We start from the raw sequence: 15,524 nt of genomic DNA on the forward strand, positions 1-15,524 counted from the left end.
TTTGTTTTTGGTTTGTATATAATTTGTATATGTTCCAAAGTGGTTATACAATGATAGTAGGTTGGAATATAATTTGTGTATGTTCCCATGTGGTTGTACAATAGTTGTAGGTTGGTATACAATTCGTGTATGTTTCATTGTTGTTGTACAATTGTTGTAGGTTGGTATATAATTTGTGTATGTTCCCATGTGGTTGTACAATAGTTGTAGGTTGGTATATAATTTGTGAATGTTTCCACGTGGTTGTACAATGGTTGTAGGTTGGCATATAATCTTTATGTTCTCATGTGGTTGAACATTTGTTTTTGGTTGGTATATAATTTGTGTATGTTCCCACGTGGTTGTACAATGGTTGTAGGTTGGTATATACTCTGTATGTCCCCGTGTGGTTGTACAATGGTTGTAGGTTGGCATATAATTCGTGTATGTTCCCACGTGGTTGTACAATTGTTGTATGTTGGAATATGATTTGTGTATGTTCCCGTGTGGTTGTACAATGGTTATAGGTTGGCATATAATACGTGTATGTTCCCACGTGGTTGTACAATTGTTGTATGTTGGAATATGATTTGTGTATGTCCCCATGTGGTTGTACAATGGTTGTAGGTTGTTATAGTCTCATGTGGTTGTACAATGGTTGTAGGTTGGTATATACTCTGTATGTCCCCATGTGGCTGTACAATGGTTGTAGGTTGTTATATTCTCATGTGGTTGTACAATGGTTGTAGGTTGGCATATAATCTGTGTATGTTTCCACGTTGTTGTACTGTGGTTGATGGCTGGTGAGTGTTCCAATTTGATTGTGAATGGTTCTCACTTTATGATCTAGAAACAGATTACAGGCAGTCACAGTTGTTAGGTGTGGTTAAAAAAACAAAATGGCACACAAGTATATATAGGCAGTCAGGCAATTATCGTCAGGAATACAAAAAATAAACCCCGCCATATTCAGTCAATTAAGCACGGTACCCCACGCTGATGTTTTTTATACGATCAAAGTGTTTTCCTTTTGTTTGGAATGCCAGTGTTTAATTTGATACAAAAAGTTTTCTAAAACGATTATAGTTTGGATTCGTTTTAATGCGATATGACGTCAGACGTGTTGGATATACCTAGTGATTCCGTTGTCACTACCTTACTCAGAATATCACCTTACCGGAATTTGACTTAGATTTGTTTGACGGGCGTCGTCGATGAAGCTGACAGTAATTTTGCAACTCCGGGTCTTAGTATCTACCAATAATTTTCGAAGAGGTCACCATACAAATTTATATTTTGTTTTGTATTTTACACCAATAGGCCTACTGCCATTTTTTTTCTTGTAAACATGATAATACCAACATTCAAAGAAAATCATTTCCGAGCTGTTAAATATTCAACTTGTTACTGAGTACTTAAATTTAATATATATATTTCATATTTGTCAGACAAGAGACACATCAAAATTCAAAGTAAACTAATACATGTTGAATATCACAGTTGGATATTGGTAGTTACAGAAGTGGTGTAGCTGCTATATCTTAGTATATAGGCGAATTATTAGAATATAAAAAAAAAATATTGAAAAATAAGATATATATATATATAAAAACAACCGAGATCAAGCTAATGACAAGACCAAGCGTATTTCTAATCCATTTTTATTACACCTCCTTATATTGTGAGGTGCTTATATTTTGTGTGCGTGGGTACTAAAAGAGGGGGTTTGTGTGCAGTAGGACGTAAAAATTTGAGAAGTTTGCTGTGATTGTACTATCATGAGTACAGGCTGGCTAGCGCATAATAGTAGGGCGACAAAACCTATGAATGTGAACGCTCGACGTGTTCTTTGTTTGCAGAAAAGGGTGAGCTGGTTTAAAGACAAACATTTAAAGTTCATGGTTGATTCATATCTTAAAGATGACAGGTCTTCAATAAGCCAGGCGTTTTTATTGTTCATGTAACAGGAGCGTGTCGGGCCCAGTTTGTTATGCACAAACTGCACCCGGCACACTACCCCGAATCGCACGTTAACCCAGGTTCGTTGGGTCTGCTTGTTAATGCTGGTGAAGGAGACTCGACACAATTAAACAGTTAACAATATTTATTACATTTCCACAAAAAGTACACAACACAATCACATACTGGGCCCTACGTTTACAACATACATAACATCCTTTACCCTACCCTCTTTCAGCTATAGCTCAACCCCCATCCCACCTAATGCACCCCGCTACTGCTAGTAACATCTACTGCTAAATGTGACGGTTTCAGGAACTCAATCCCTCCAAACTGCCCGCTGTAAAAATCGCAGCACCCGTATATATACACCCCGGTAACAATGCACACACGACCGACCAATCAAACACAGTACACTCACATAGGGTCTCGACACAATGCACAATGCATGACAGGTACACGTGGACAAACACACACCACGGCCACTCTTACCTAACTAGCACAGGAACTTCATTCAACACATTAACACATATTCACATATTAGAAACGTCCCCCTCTACATTCATAAACAAAGCGCTTCGTAGTTTGTTTAGATAAGAATGTTAATTACTTAGCATACAGTAGCTCTCCTAGCGGTGACGCCTTTGACAGGTTTCCAATTGCTTATTATGAAATTCAATGAAATAAATAGTTTTTGTGTTATATACTACCTTATTGAAATTAGCACCTTTTCAACTCATTATGGAACACATATAGCTGTACATATATGAATGGCACTATCGAATATTGAACCTACCTTGTTACCAAGCATAATATGAATTTTATGAGTGTAATTCAAATGAAATACCACACATAAATAATTCTTGTAAAACATCACTTATTAACGACCATAAGAAAATTTGTGAAGCATTATCAAATCGCGTTAGTTGAAGATCATTAAATTTTCGTTAAGATAAGAATACTTGTAGAACATCATTTAAGTTCCATTTCGTTGATAACCCTTGTGGAATATTATTAAATCACGTTAAAATGAATCTTAGATAATAATCCGTGTGAAATATCTCTTGAGAACGTTCACCAACAATATCAGATAAAATGTCACCCAAATCCTGAGCATGTAGTACAACCTTGTGGTGATATATATGCTTCAAATGCTTTTAAAGCATTGGGACCACTATCTATCTTTCATACATAAAGAGTAAAAATAACATTTTAATAAAAACATATATCGAAATGGTAATGTATATTTGTAACATCTTCAGCAAAATTAATTACGAGCCCTGAACTTAACCATATCCTTCTTATTGTAAAATACATTAACTAATGTGTACGTTTCAATAATGATTTTTAAAAGTAAAGACGACATCAAATTGATTGCTCGGATCCAGGCAACATTGCATTTATTTACGATTGGCCTATGACCGCTCAATGGCCGATTGATATTTATATGACATTATCGAGTAGAAAGGTCATGTTCTAAGAATAGTTAATGGTACACAATGGAGAACATGTAGTTGCATTTTCATTTAAGGTATTAAATAGGAAGCAATTAAGTACACATGTATTTGTCATCAGCAGGCTGCAGGAAATTTAACACAAATGTGATTTGTTTACAAAATGAAACTGTATACGGGCAGTATTTCTTCACGTGAAATTCCTAAGAAATTCACATGAACAAAAAATCATGTGAATTTCACGTGAACTTCACCTCAAGTAATTTAGTCTGTGTATGTAATAATGGGCATACACTTACAATAAAGCTAGTCATACAATGTTGATAGGTTGGAATTTAAAAAGAATAATTTAGAGTAGTAAGTGATTTTTTAATGATATCACATTATATTTTATCAAACCTTTATGAATTATTCATGCCGACATATTGACAAAAGACGATGGTCTTGATCAGATTACAATTCGTGAGCGGGGAAACGAAGCATACTGTTACGTTTTCTGCTTGTCGCATATTTTAAAGAGAGTGATGGTCTGATTAATGAACAAGCCAACTGTTGTCTCAGAATAATTTGTTTTATTTTCATTTCTAGACTGGCATATGCAAAACATAAAAATAAACTTGAAATTGTCATAGACACTTTGACAAGGTTTTCATCCCCTTAACACAACAGATCTAAGTTTTTAAAAAGTAGAAAAACAAGACGAAATAATTCATAGGCATCAATACAAATAACAATTGTAGTGACTATCATTTGACTACTATAGTTTTGAAGTTTGAATGTTAAGGACAACGAATTACATATAGTCAGCAGTTCATGCTATAGATGTGCTATTTATCCATCTGGAATGTGTTAGAGTTTAAGAAGAGAAGCATTAAAATTGCATTTTATAGATAATTTTGAATTTCCGCGGGTTTGGCGTAAGCCATGTCCGTGAAAAAACAACGGATGTTTGTGGATTGTGTGGAGTTTATTTGGAAAATGACGTTTGGAATAAGTACTTCATTTATACAAGAAAGAAAGGTTAGGTCTTAAGATTTGGAATACAAATACACACGTTCTTTTCAAAATTAGAATGCGTAGTAAGTCAGGTGCGAGGATTGAGGGTATAACGAAGTTCGATTTTCGTAGTCCACTGTTTATGTCGCAATTACTGTTTGAAGGAAGATAACTCTCACGTGTCACATTTCGAGCAGGGATTTGATTTTTGTTTTGCTTTTGTTTGTTTAACGTCCTATTAACAGCCAGTGTCATTTAAGGACGTGCCAGGTTTTGGAGGTTGAGGAAACCCGGAGTACCCGAAGAAAAACCACCGGCCTACGGTTAGTCCTAGGCAACCGCTCCACGTAGGTTTCGTAACCCAGAGGTGTTGGGCTAGTGATAAAGTGTCGGGACACCTTAACTTCTCGGCCACCGCGGCCCCTGTTTCGTGCAGGGAACTAACTGGAACCATATCGAGTGAGCTATCAATGATATAAGTTACCCACATTTCAAGGTCACAGTGGTCAAATGTGTAAAAATTATTTTATAGAATTAAACCTTGACTAACCCTGATGCCCGAGGGCTGCCTGGTATTCGTTTTTTACTCTATGTCAAAAAAGTTTCATTTCCACAAGGATAATTTTACTGTAAAACTTTATTTTTATCAAAAATATTTTTTTTATTAAGCACGTTTGTCAGTTGTATATTTGGTTTAATCAGTTATGTTTTACAACATAAATTCTATTCATTAAAATACAATATATATATGTGTGTAAAGTAGCTATCTGTTTTCAACAGCCATGTATCGACAGCCATGCCCATTGCATATTTAGCACATAAACTTTTGGTCAATATCAGCAAAACAATATGAGACATGTAGTTGATACATAATTAAGTATTAAATACAGAATGCAATAGCTGTATATATGTTGTGTATTTTAACTGTTGTAGAAAAAATCTTCACACAATATGTATGATGGCAGGCCTTAACCGGTACCGGTCCTTGCATCTTTGAAGACATCTTCTTTTAAGCTACAAGATCAATGGGACTCACTTCACTTTCACTTACAGGATCAATTACTTCGTTCTGTATTTTGATCATTTCTGTTCGCAATATTTTTTTCTGTATAATGAAGATAAGACTTATGGTGTCAGGTTTAGATGAATGACAAATATCAGTATACAGCTAGGATTATTTATTTTATATGAACTTTCTTGCAATTCAACAAGTTCGTCATAAGATAAACTATCATTATTCATATCAAAATTGGAAATTGATTCAATATGTACTGTGTTGTGTTTCTGTTCCTGTACACTGGTATTCAGAAAGATATAACAACGTCATATGGTATGTATTTGCTTGTTTTTGATTTTAGCTGAAATGTATTTGTTTCTGAACAATCCTAAGTGAAGTGGAAATTGTTATCCATTGTTTCTAGACAAGCATTGGTAATATTTGTATTAAGCATATTTTCGTGTAAATTACACACGAGACCACCTCTGAATGTATACATGTCTACCAGGCAATTTAAGGACAGCACTTTAGCTTCTGGAATATCATCGAGGCTTAATTAATTAGCTTTGATTTTTTTCATAAGGCTGAAAAATAGTAAAAGTTACATGTTTAATAATTTAATAATTTAAGATATTTTTTTTATTAATTTGTTTAACCTGACATTCTATTCCATGGGATAATGTTTATATCTTCGATCCTATAACAATTGCAGTTATCCTGATTTTATTCATAAAGCAAGATGATCTCTTATAACATATCTCCCTTTCTCATTCCTGATAACTGTTTCTTTCATATACACCAAATCTGAATGATTTTTGTACAATTTTAATATGATTTAAAATTTAACCTCCGTTAAAATTTCTACCAGTGTAAAGGAACAGAAACGCAACAAAGTACATTAAGTTTGTTTCCCATTTTGATATGATACGAGGAATTACATCCAAAATGTATTGTCAGTCCAAAAGAAAAAAACTTTAACTTGTAGAGATTCCGTTTTCGTCCAAACTTCTGCCAGTCTTTTGTCAGCTCACTACGGCGTTGAAAATCCATATCGAACAAGGAGTCAGCACACAAAGCAACTTCCGTACTTAGTATCATAAATAAATTCTCGCATAATCCCATTGGTGTCAAGCTACTACCAGATTTGATTTGTTTTGATATTTTGGTTTTGATCAGAAATGGTCCGTCCACGTGATCACAAAACACACAGTCGTGCATTGACTCGTCATATCCTTCCTCGTATGCCACCGTGTTGTTCCGGAAAATTCGCTGATGGCATCCTAAACTCCAAATAGTATCCGAGTTTCTGATAGCCTCGCCAACTGCATTAACATTTAGAATCTCGATTCCACCGCACAATTCGTTCGATTTGTGCATTTGAATCAAGTCACATTTCTTAAAACCAATGTATATTTGAATTTTCATTAAAATGATCAATGCACCCTCTTGTGTGGTCGTAGATGTCATGTGTTTTACACGTACATCACTCTTTTCCTTAACATTCCCACCGTAGTTACCAACTTATCATTGAGATGGTTTTGGCTGTTGGTGAGTCAAGACGAAGAATGGTGACTATCTTATCAAGAAGCTTAGCGTGGGAACATTTCCTGATTCTGTAACGATTACTTTATCATCAAGATACTCGGGACACATACTAATGGGTTCATATACTTTCCGTTTTGTGACGTTCTCAAAGGAGGTTCCAAATCCTTTCAGTACTGCGTCCATATGCTCATTCGTATGTTTAAATGCCCCCTGTGTTTTCATTCCTCTTCCGTGTATCCTTGCCTTTTCGAGATGCATGGCTACATATATCTGTCAAGGGATGTTTGACACGTTTACCTCTTGATTGAAAAAAAGATAAAATATCTATTGTCTGGGAGTCTGTGTTGCAGAGTTCAGACAAGCGATAAACTGGCATTTTGTTTTATTATTCATTTACTGAATGAAATGAAGGAACATTGGGAGAGACCAAATACTTCCAAAATCCCTCAAAATATCACGATACAACTGCTGACATGTAAAAAACAGAAAGGAATCATCAGGAACAACATTTCATCAAAGGGATGTGCAGACACTTTCACTATCGAAATATGCAGAGACATTAGCATTCTATTGAAAATAATCTCCATTGCCAACAATAAAAATGCTGTAATTAGCAAATACATGTACCACGATGTCTGTACAATATATATATCTATGAAGTGTAATATATTCCATTTTAGAATGCCATTGTGTACGTACAGAAAATATTAAACTACATTCAACGTCGTTAGAGTCAAAAAGACTTCTAAAAGACTTCTTCTGAATAACAAACCAACCCAGAAAGCTGATTTTGGATCTACCGAATTTGTTCAAATGAATTACCTTGATCTTGCCACAGGAGTCAAATGGGGTAAAAAGTCCTTTCACACAAAGACGATTGATTGATGACCAAGATACACAGACACATGATATTGGACCAGTAGCATGTTCCATCTATGAAGAGTATTTGATTCTACCTTATTAGGGTATTGAAATTTGTTTTTCCATTTCAGTCAATTTGGCCGATTTTGGCTCCATCCTTCAGTCCCTTAGGGAGTGGGGACCTTTTAACTCACAATATTGACCTTTAGCAATGGAAGTTTTCTGCAAAATTTCATTGAAATCGGTTCATGGGCTTTTGAGAAGTCGAAAAGGCAAAATTGATTACAGATGCAAAATGGACAATGGATGACACTAGCCAATGGACAAAGGATGAACGAATAAATATCGGTCAAAGGACCAAGGTCCTAAAAATAAAGGAGTTTCTGAGGTTTGTATTGATTTTCTTGAGAAATAAACGTTTGGATTATGTTCTTCATTGATACGAAAATGAAAAGGTAGGTTTAAAGGTTTGGAATACAAATACATATGATCCTATCAAAAGTGAAATCGTAGTAAGTAAGATGCAATGAGGAAAGATTTCCCAGCTTGGGTTTCCTAGTCCACTGTCAATGTCACTGCTACTGTCTGAATGGAGAAAACTTCACGTTTTTTATCGGGAAATAATTGGTATCATAACGTGTGAGTAATGTCACTATGGACAAGATATCGTAATTTGAAATCTTTCTCGAGCTATTGACTTTTTTCGACAAAGAAACTGACATATTGAGCAAATCAATTTCATTGGATACTTTAAAAAAAAAGACATACAATCATTTGAAAGCCTGTTTGTTTCTACTTACAGGTAAAGAGAAAAACAGGTACCGGTTACGACTGGTCTCGATGACGGGCCTTTATGCGTCCGATCAATAGATAGGTTAAAATGGAATTCTTATCTATACAATACAAATAAATTGCGAATTGTAATGATTAAATGTGTTTGTTATGAGCATGCTTCTGTATCTACTTAGTAGTTTACGGGTATACTAAGAGGGAGACAGCTGTGTTTATACATCGATGACAACTGACTCTCAATTTACTACACGCGAAACAATCACAAAAGTCAAAGACATTCTTTGGCATTTGACAGACATTTATAACAATATAAAAAGAACAGTGACATTGACGACCCTCATATTTCGTGAAAAGGCAACTACAACCGGCAGACCGCAGACGGTACTACGTTTTTCTTGGAAAGGTGATATTTGAAGTATATCTCCATTCCCCGAGGATTTCAGTACAATCGAGTTCAATTGTATAAACAGTATTATCAATTTCCATCACAGCACATTTTTAAAAACTATAGGATTACTTGATTAGAATAATACTATGTTTATGTACATTGCAATCGATTTTCGATACATTAGCTTTTCAATGAAATGATGTGATAGGAAAATGGTGTCATACAATGTGTATTCTTATATTCAACCATCCATATGCCATATAAAAAATATTTGCAATACATCCTGTGTCTGCCTGGGATTGCAGATTTATTCATATGTAATCTCGGCCTCTTTCGAAAGCATGGCCAGCTTACCTTTACATGCTTCTTCAAACAAAATCATTGTAACCCCCAAATCATCGGAAATATTTCAGTTATTTTACATACAACCATTTTTGTTTCATTTATCTGCACAGACTACCTATTGATATTAACTCTTAAGGTACAATTTACAATGCATATTCCGTATCATATTTATTATTACTTAACCATTATATCTAAGTACATTCCCTATCCTATTTATGATTATTACCCATTAGATTTTAGGTAAATTACCTATCCTATTTACCAATGCTTACACATTACATTTTAGGTACATTACCTAAAAAATACAACAACAGTAAAACTGAAATATAAAGAAACATTAAACCTAAAATGTAGGGTAACAGTAAAACTAAATTGTTGGGTAACATTGAACCTAAAATATAGAATAACATTTAGCCTAAAATATAGGGTAACAGAAAAACTAAATTGTAGGGTAACATTAAACCTAAAATATAGGATAACATTTAGCCTAAAATAAAGGGTAACAAAAAAACTAAAATGTAGGGTAACATTGAACCTAAAATATAGGATAACATTTAGCCTAAAATATAGGGTAACAGAAAAACTAAATTGTAGTGTCACATTAAACATTAAATGTAGGGTAACAGCAAAGCTAAAATGTAGGGTAATAGTTAAACTAAAATGTAAGTTAATAGTAAAACTAAAATGTAGGGTATTTGTAAAACTTAGATATAGGGTATTAGTAAAACTAAAATATAGAGTAATAGTAAAACTAAAATGTAGGGTAATAGTTTAACTAAAATATAGGGTAACAGCAAAACTAAAATGTAGGGTAACATTAAACCTAAAATATAGGATAACATTTAGCCTAAAATAAAGGGTAACAGAAAAACTAAATTGTAGGGTAACATTGAACCTAAAATACAGGATAACATTTAGCCTAAAATATAGGGTAACAGAAAAACTAAATTGTAGGGTAACATTAAACCTAAAATATAGGATAACATTTAGCCTAAAATATAGGGTAACAGAAAAACTAAATTGTAGAGTAACATTAAACATTAAATGTAGGGTAACATTTAGCCTAAAATATAGGGTAACAGAAAAACTAAATTGTAGGGTAACATTAAACCTAAAATATAGGATAACATTTAGCCTAAAATATAGGGTAACAGAAAAACTAAATTGTAGAGTAACATTAAACATTAAATGTAGGGTAACAGCAAAGCTAAAATGTAGGGTAATAGTTAAACTAAAATGTAAGTTAATAGTAAAACTAAAATGTAGGGTATTTGTAAAACTTAGATATAGGGTATTAGTAAAACTAAAATATAGAGTAATAGTAAAACTAAAATGTAGGGTAATAGTTTAACTAAAATATAGGGTAACAGTGAAACTAAAATATAGGGTAATAGTAAAACTAAAATATAGGGTATTAGTAAAACTTAAATATAGGGTAAAAGTAAAACTAAAATATAGGGTAATAGTTAAACTAAAATATAGGGTAACAGTGAAACTAAAATATAGGGTAATAGTAAAACTAAAATATAGGGTAACAGTGAAACTAAAATATAGGGTAACAGTGAAACTCAAATATAGGGTAACAGTAAAACTCAAATATATGGTAACAGTAAACATAAAATATAGGTAACTGTTAATCTAATATTTAAGAAAACAGTAAAACTAAAAGGCAGTTTTGGATATTTTCCTTTTCTCTTAAAATACATGTAATAATAAATACATATTTTCTTTACCTTCTTGTCTTTGTATGATATTTCAATGTTTCTTCATTCTGTAGTTGTTAGGGAGATCCTCATTGTTGAATCTTTTGCTTGGGATGGATTCAATATGGTGACCGTTACCAGCGCCATGGAGATCCAGGATTGTCGAAATCTCATTGTATCACTTGTTTTCGTGACGTTGTTTTGAAAAATATTCTCATCACTTTAAATATTGTCCTCCATTTAAAGTATTTAAAATAAGAGTACGTATTGTCCTCAGTATAACGACGACCCTTTGAGGTCAATTGCATATTAAGTGAGGTCATGTGACTGGTGAATGCAGCCACACTAATACCGTTATATATTCGTGCAAAGTGCAACCTCTCAATTACTGTTTTCAACGAGATATTTAGAATCAATTCAACAAGTATACCCATATTCATCTGAAAAGTCCTAAGCATCTGATTGGTTTGAACGACTCCCTTCGGCAATGTTAATTCATTGTCGAGGAAAGGCCCAACAATGGCTTTTTTGGCTTTATAACCGAACTTTGCCCCTATTTATCACTATCATGGAAATCTTTCAATTAAATCTCACAGCAAATTCTACATAAATTATTTGATTTCCTTTCCAAAAAATCTCATTTCATATCTTTGAATATATGATACAAGGTTGCACTTTTGGAAAAAAAACTGCAATCGATATTAATGTTCATGTCCCGATATTAGTAATAAACAAGTTTGGGAGAAATGAGTAACGAAAAGAAAAATAAATTTAGAAATGATAACGACCTTGTTCCAAGCAGACGAAAATATGAATTTTGTTATCTGCAACCTATAATGACATCATAAATCTAGCTGCGGCCGATGCCTTTGGAATGTTGTATATCTGCAGGGTTGAACAGTAAAATAAAACTGGGAATATCAAAGTTTTCACTGAATTGAATGCCCCAACAATTATCAAAAGCCATCTGCCAATACCATCAAGTTTCAGTTTGAAAAAGACATTTTGACTTAAAAACCAATTGAAGGTAGAAATGATATAAACATTATACATGTTCTATGATCAGACTCTTGGTTCAATATACCCCCATTAACAGATATAATACTTAGCAAGTTTGATTTGCAGTATTCTTCAGGGCCATTGCCGGAAATCAAATTTGTGTTTGATGTTAGATTGATCCAAACCAACCTGTCTTCATAATATCATGACAAAATGGTCATCAGTGAAAACAAAATAGAAAATTTGACATTGACATTTAATATTTAGACTTGTTACCTTGAACTTAGACCTGACATTAAGGTACTGCAGACTCATTGATAAATTCAAAACATTGTTTTCTAGTGTCATCATAAAATGTTTATTAGTGAAAAGATTTTTTTTAAAGAAAATGTTCATCCGTGAAAAGATTTTAAAAAAACCCTAATCATGACTTTTGACATTGACCTCCGGACAATGCCAAATAAATGCTTATGCACAATTGATTCATCTGCATCCGAGGATAATTCAGGTAAAATATGAACCAAATCATTTCATTCGTACAAAAGTGGAAAGATTTGAAATCATTTGCTCTTTTTCTCCTATTGGGCCCGCCACTCTGGCTCCTGGGGGCCAGACCAACCGTTTGCGATCACGGTAAGCACTAATGTCTTAGTGTGAGCAAATGTCGTTGAGTTTTGGTCGGCACGATGGCAACTTTTATCATACTGTTGGTAAATTTCGTCGAGCAGGGTGACCACTATCTTCATAGTACAGGGATGTGTTGAATTTCGTAGCGCGTTGACCACTTTTGTCAGATAATGTAGGTAGATGTTAAGTTTTTCAGCACGGTTATCGCTATCAAAAATGTATCGTAGGATGTTTTGATTATATACACATTAAAATAAAAATGAAAGAAAAGAAGAAAAATAAATTATATAACCGTTTGTTGTAGGATCGCCGTATCAACTAATTATGCGCCTTTTATCAACAGGTTTGTCATATAGGACCGTGGTACACATAATTTGAACCAAAAAATAGCTATCTGAGCTTCATTTGATATAAAGAATTGATATTTTCTTATACTTAATCGCACGATATACTAAAATAAACTTACGTACGATGGCATTCCTATGTGATATATCCGTTAGTACTTATAAACGTTGTTTCGTGTTGTATATTTCACATAAATAATGATATCAAACAGTAACAACAATTGGGGCATTAAGCCCGTTTCATATCTGTCCATATATGAAATACGTCAACTTAATTTCATTTCGAAATAAACTATTGCCTAGGGCACAAACCATCCTCTTAGAACTTGGTCAATCAATTAAGCAAACAATAACTAGGTTGGAGATGGTATACTAAGATAAACTGTGTATATTAATGGTAATTCTTTTAGCTACAGTTATGCCGTTTTAATTTGCCTTGAAAGCGAATTTCGGCGTAAGATTTTTTCGATATCCCGTAGTGTCAGAGTAAGCCAACAAATTTCAAGAAGGAATATAGGCAGTGGTAAGTTAAATATGAATTATTTAGATAGGTACTAAAAAAAAGCGTAAACACTATTAATCAATTGATATTTCTTTCGACCCATTTGAGTCTCCTCAGTTGTCCCATACATATCAACACTTCCCTCCCTTATCAGTTAAATTAATTTTACACTCCTATATCCAACCCATTTATTTACATTGAAATGCACACATATCTTGTGTTGTTTTTGTACAATCCTTTCCTGATACTTAATTTAAAGTATTAACATTTATTGTATTTTAGTTCACTCAGATTAAGTCACTGGTTGATATGGAATAAATATTCTTCATTAAGGTTCACTATTGTATATGCATATCATAATTGCCTTAAAGACTACTATATGTATTCTGGAGTGTGGCTATCGCTCGCTAGAGGCCATAAAATCCTACTATGTAATTCACATCAATATAGATGAATGCTATGTCTGATGTCAAGAAATGTGATATAAGATATGCCTCCAAGCTAAATTCATAATTAAGTAAGTACGTCCGGAGATAAATTGTTGACTTGGAACATTGTACGCCAAGCATTTGAGATTCATCTTTCACCGTGATATGATGTTCAGGTTACTCGTGTTAGCTAGTGTGATTATCTTCTCTACGTGTGATGTGACGTCACAGAATAATTGTCAACAAGATGTGAACTGTTTCTTGCCAAACTGTTTCTGTAGTACATTCAATCACCCAATGAATTTGAGCGAGATTCCACAAATGGTTTATTTTGGATTTGATGACGCTGTGAATGAACAAATGGCAGATCATTATGACTATCTGTTTTTGAAGGATAATCTGACGAATCCAAATGGATGTCCTATCAGTATTACACTTCTTGTTTCTGACGAATACACTGATTACTCAATTTTAAAACGGTATTATCAACATGGATTTGAACTCGGTGTTCATAGTGTAACCCATACGCATATCAATTCGGGAGTGAAGGTGCGGAAAGAAGCTGAAGATCAGAGAAATAATCTCATCACACAAGTTGGTGTTTCAAAAAAGGAGGTTGTAGGATGGAGGAGTCCATTTCTCATAACAGCAGGCGATCAACAGGTAGATGCTCTAAAGCAACTCGGATTTAAGTATGATATTTCACTTATATACACCAGACCCCAGTTAGACGCTGATGACGTTTGGCCCTTCACGCTGGACTTTGGATGGCCCTTCCGATGTCAAAACAACAGATGTCCAAAACAAAACCACAAAAATTTCTGGCAAATACCTATCAATTCCTTGATAGACTATAAGCACGAATACATGTGTAATTTTGTTGACGGATGCCATAATAATCCCGGAAATGAGGCGGAGGCGTATAAATATATTATGGATAATTTTTATAGACATTACCATGGGAACAAATCTCCATTTGGATTAAGCATCCATGCTGCTTGGTTTCATACCAGATATATGAGAGATGGAATGGAAAGAGCTATAAATGATATGAACCAATTTGAGGATGTTTATATTGTAAATATTAAGCAGGTGGTGGAATGGATGAAGTACCCGACAAAGTTATCTGAAATTAAAACATTTGACGGATTCGGATGTTGGCCACGTAAGAAACCATTAATACACATACTCCTCATAGTAGTTCCGGTTTCTTCTTTTTTAACACTTAGCATTGGACTGCTTATTTTTTCCCTTCGAAAATTAACCCGTAGAAAAGATTATATTGCATTGAATCGTAAAGAACATATTAAAAATATTGTCAATGGTAGTGATGAGGCTGACTAATAATGTTATATATTTATTACGTCATAATAAATACTGCTTAAGTCCATATATATTGCCTTGATTTATGAAAAACATTAGTAAAATATGGAATCCTTCTTCTGCAGCTTAATATGAAATCTAAGGTGGTGTCAGGGAAGATACAGATCGCTAATATTCCAATAATATAATGATACAATGCAGAAACGAAGTATTTTTTCTCGGGTCTAGGAAATCTCAAAGAGAAGATACAAGATTGAATAAACTTTGTGGCAAATCATTTTT

At 33.8% G+C, this 15,524-nt stretch overlaps 1 protein-coding gene across 1 annotated transcript; it reads left to right on the forward strand.

The window, feature by feature from the left end:
* Positions 1 to 14,044: 14,044 nt before the first annotated feature.
* LOC117330014 lies at positions 14,045 to 15,309 on the forward strand. Its single transcript, XM_033888236.1, has one exon. The coding sequence runs from the start codon at positions 14,085 to 14,087 to the stop codon at positions 15,261 to 15,263; it is 1,179 nt and encodes a 392-aa protein (XP_033744127.1). The 5' UTR covers positions 14,045 to 14,084; the 3' UTR covers positions 15,264 to 15,309.
* The last annotated feature ends 215 nt before the right edge of the window (positions 15,310 to 15,524 follow it).

Source organism: Pecten maximus, chromosome 6 (genome assembly GCF_902652985.1).
Source record: "Pecten maximus chromosome 6, xPecMax1.1, whole genome shotgun sequence".
NCBI lineage: Eukaryota > Metazoa > Mollusca > Bivalvia > Pectinida > Pectinidae > Pecten > Pecten maximus.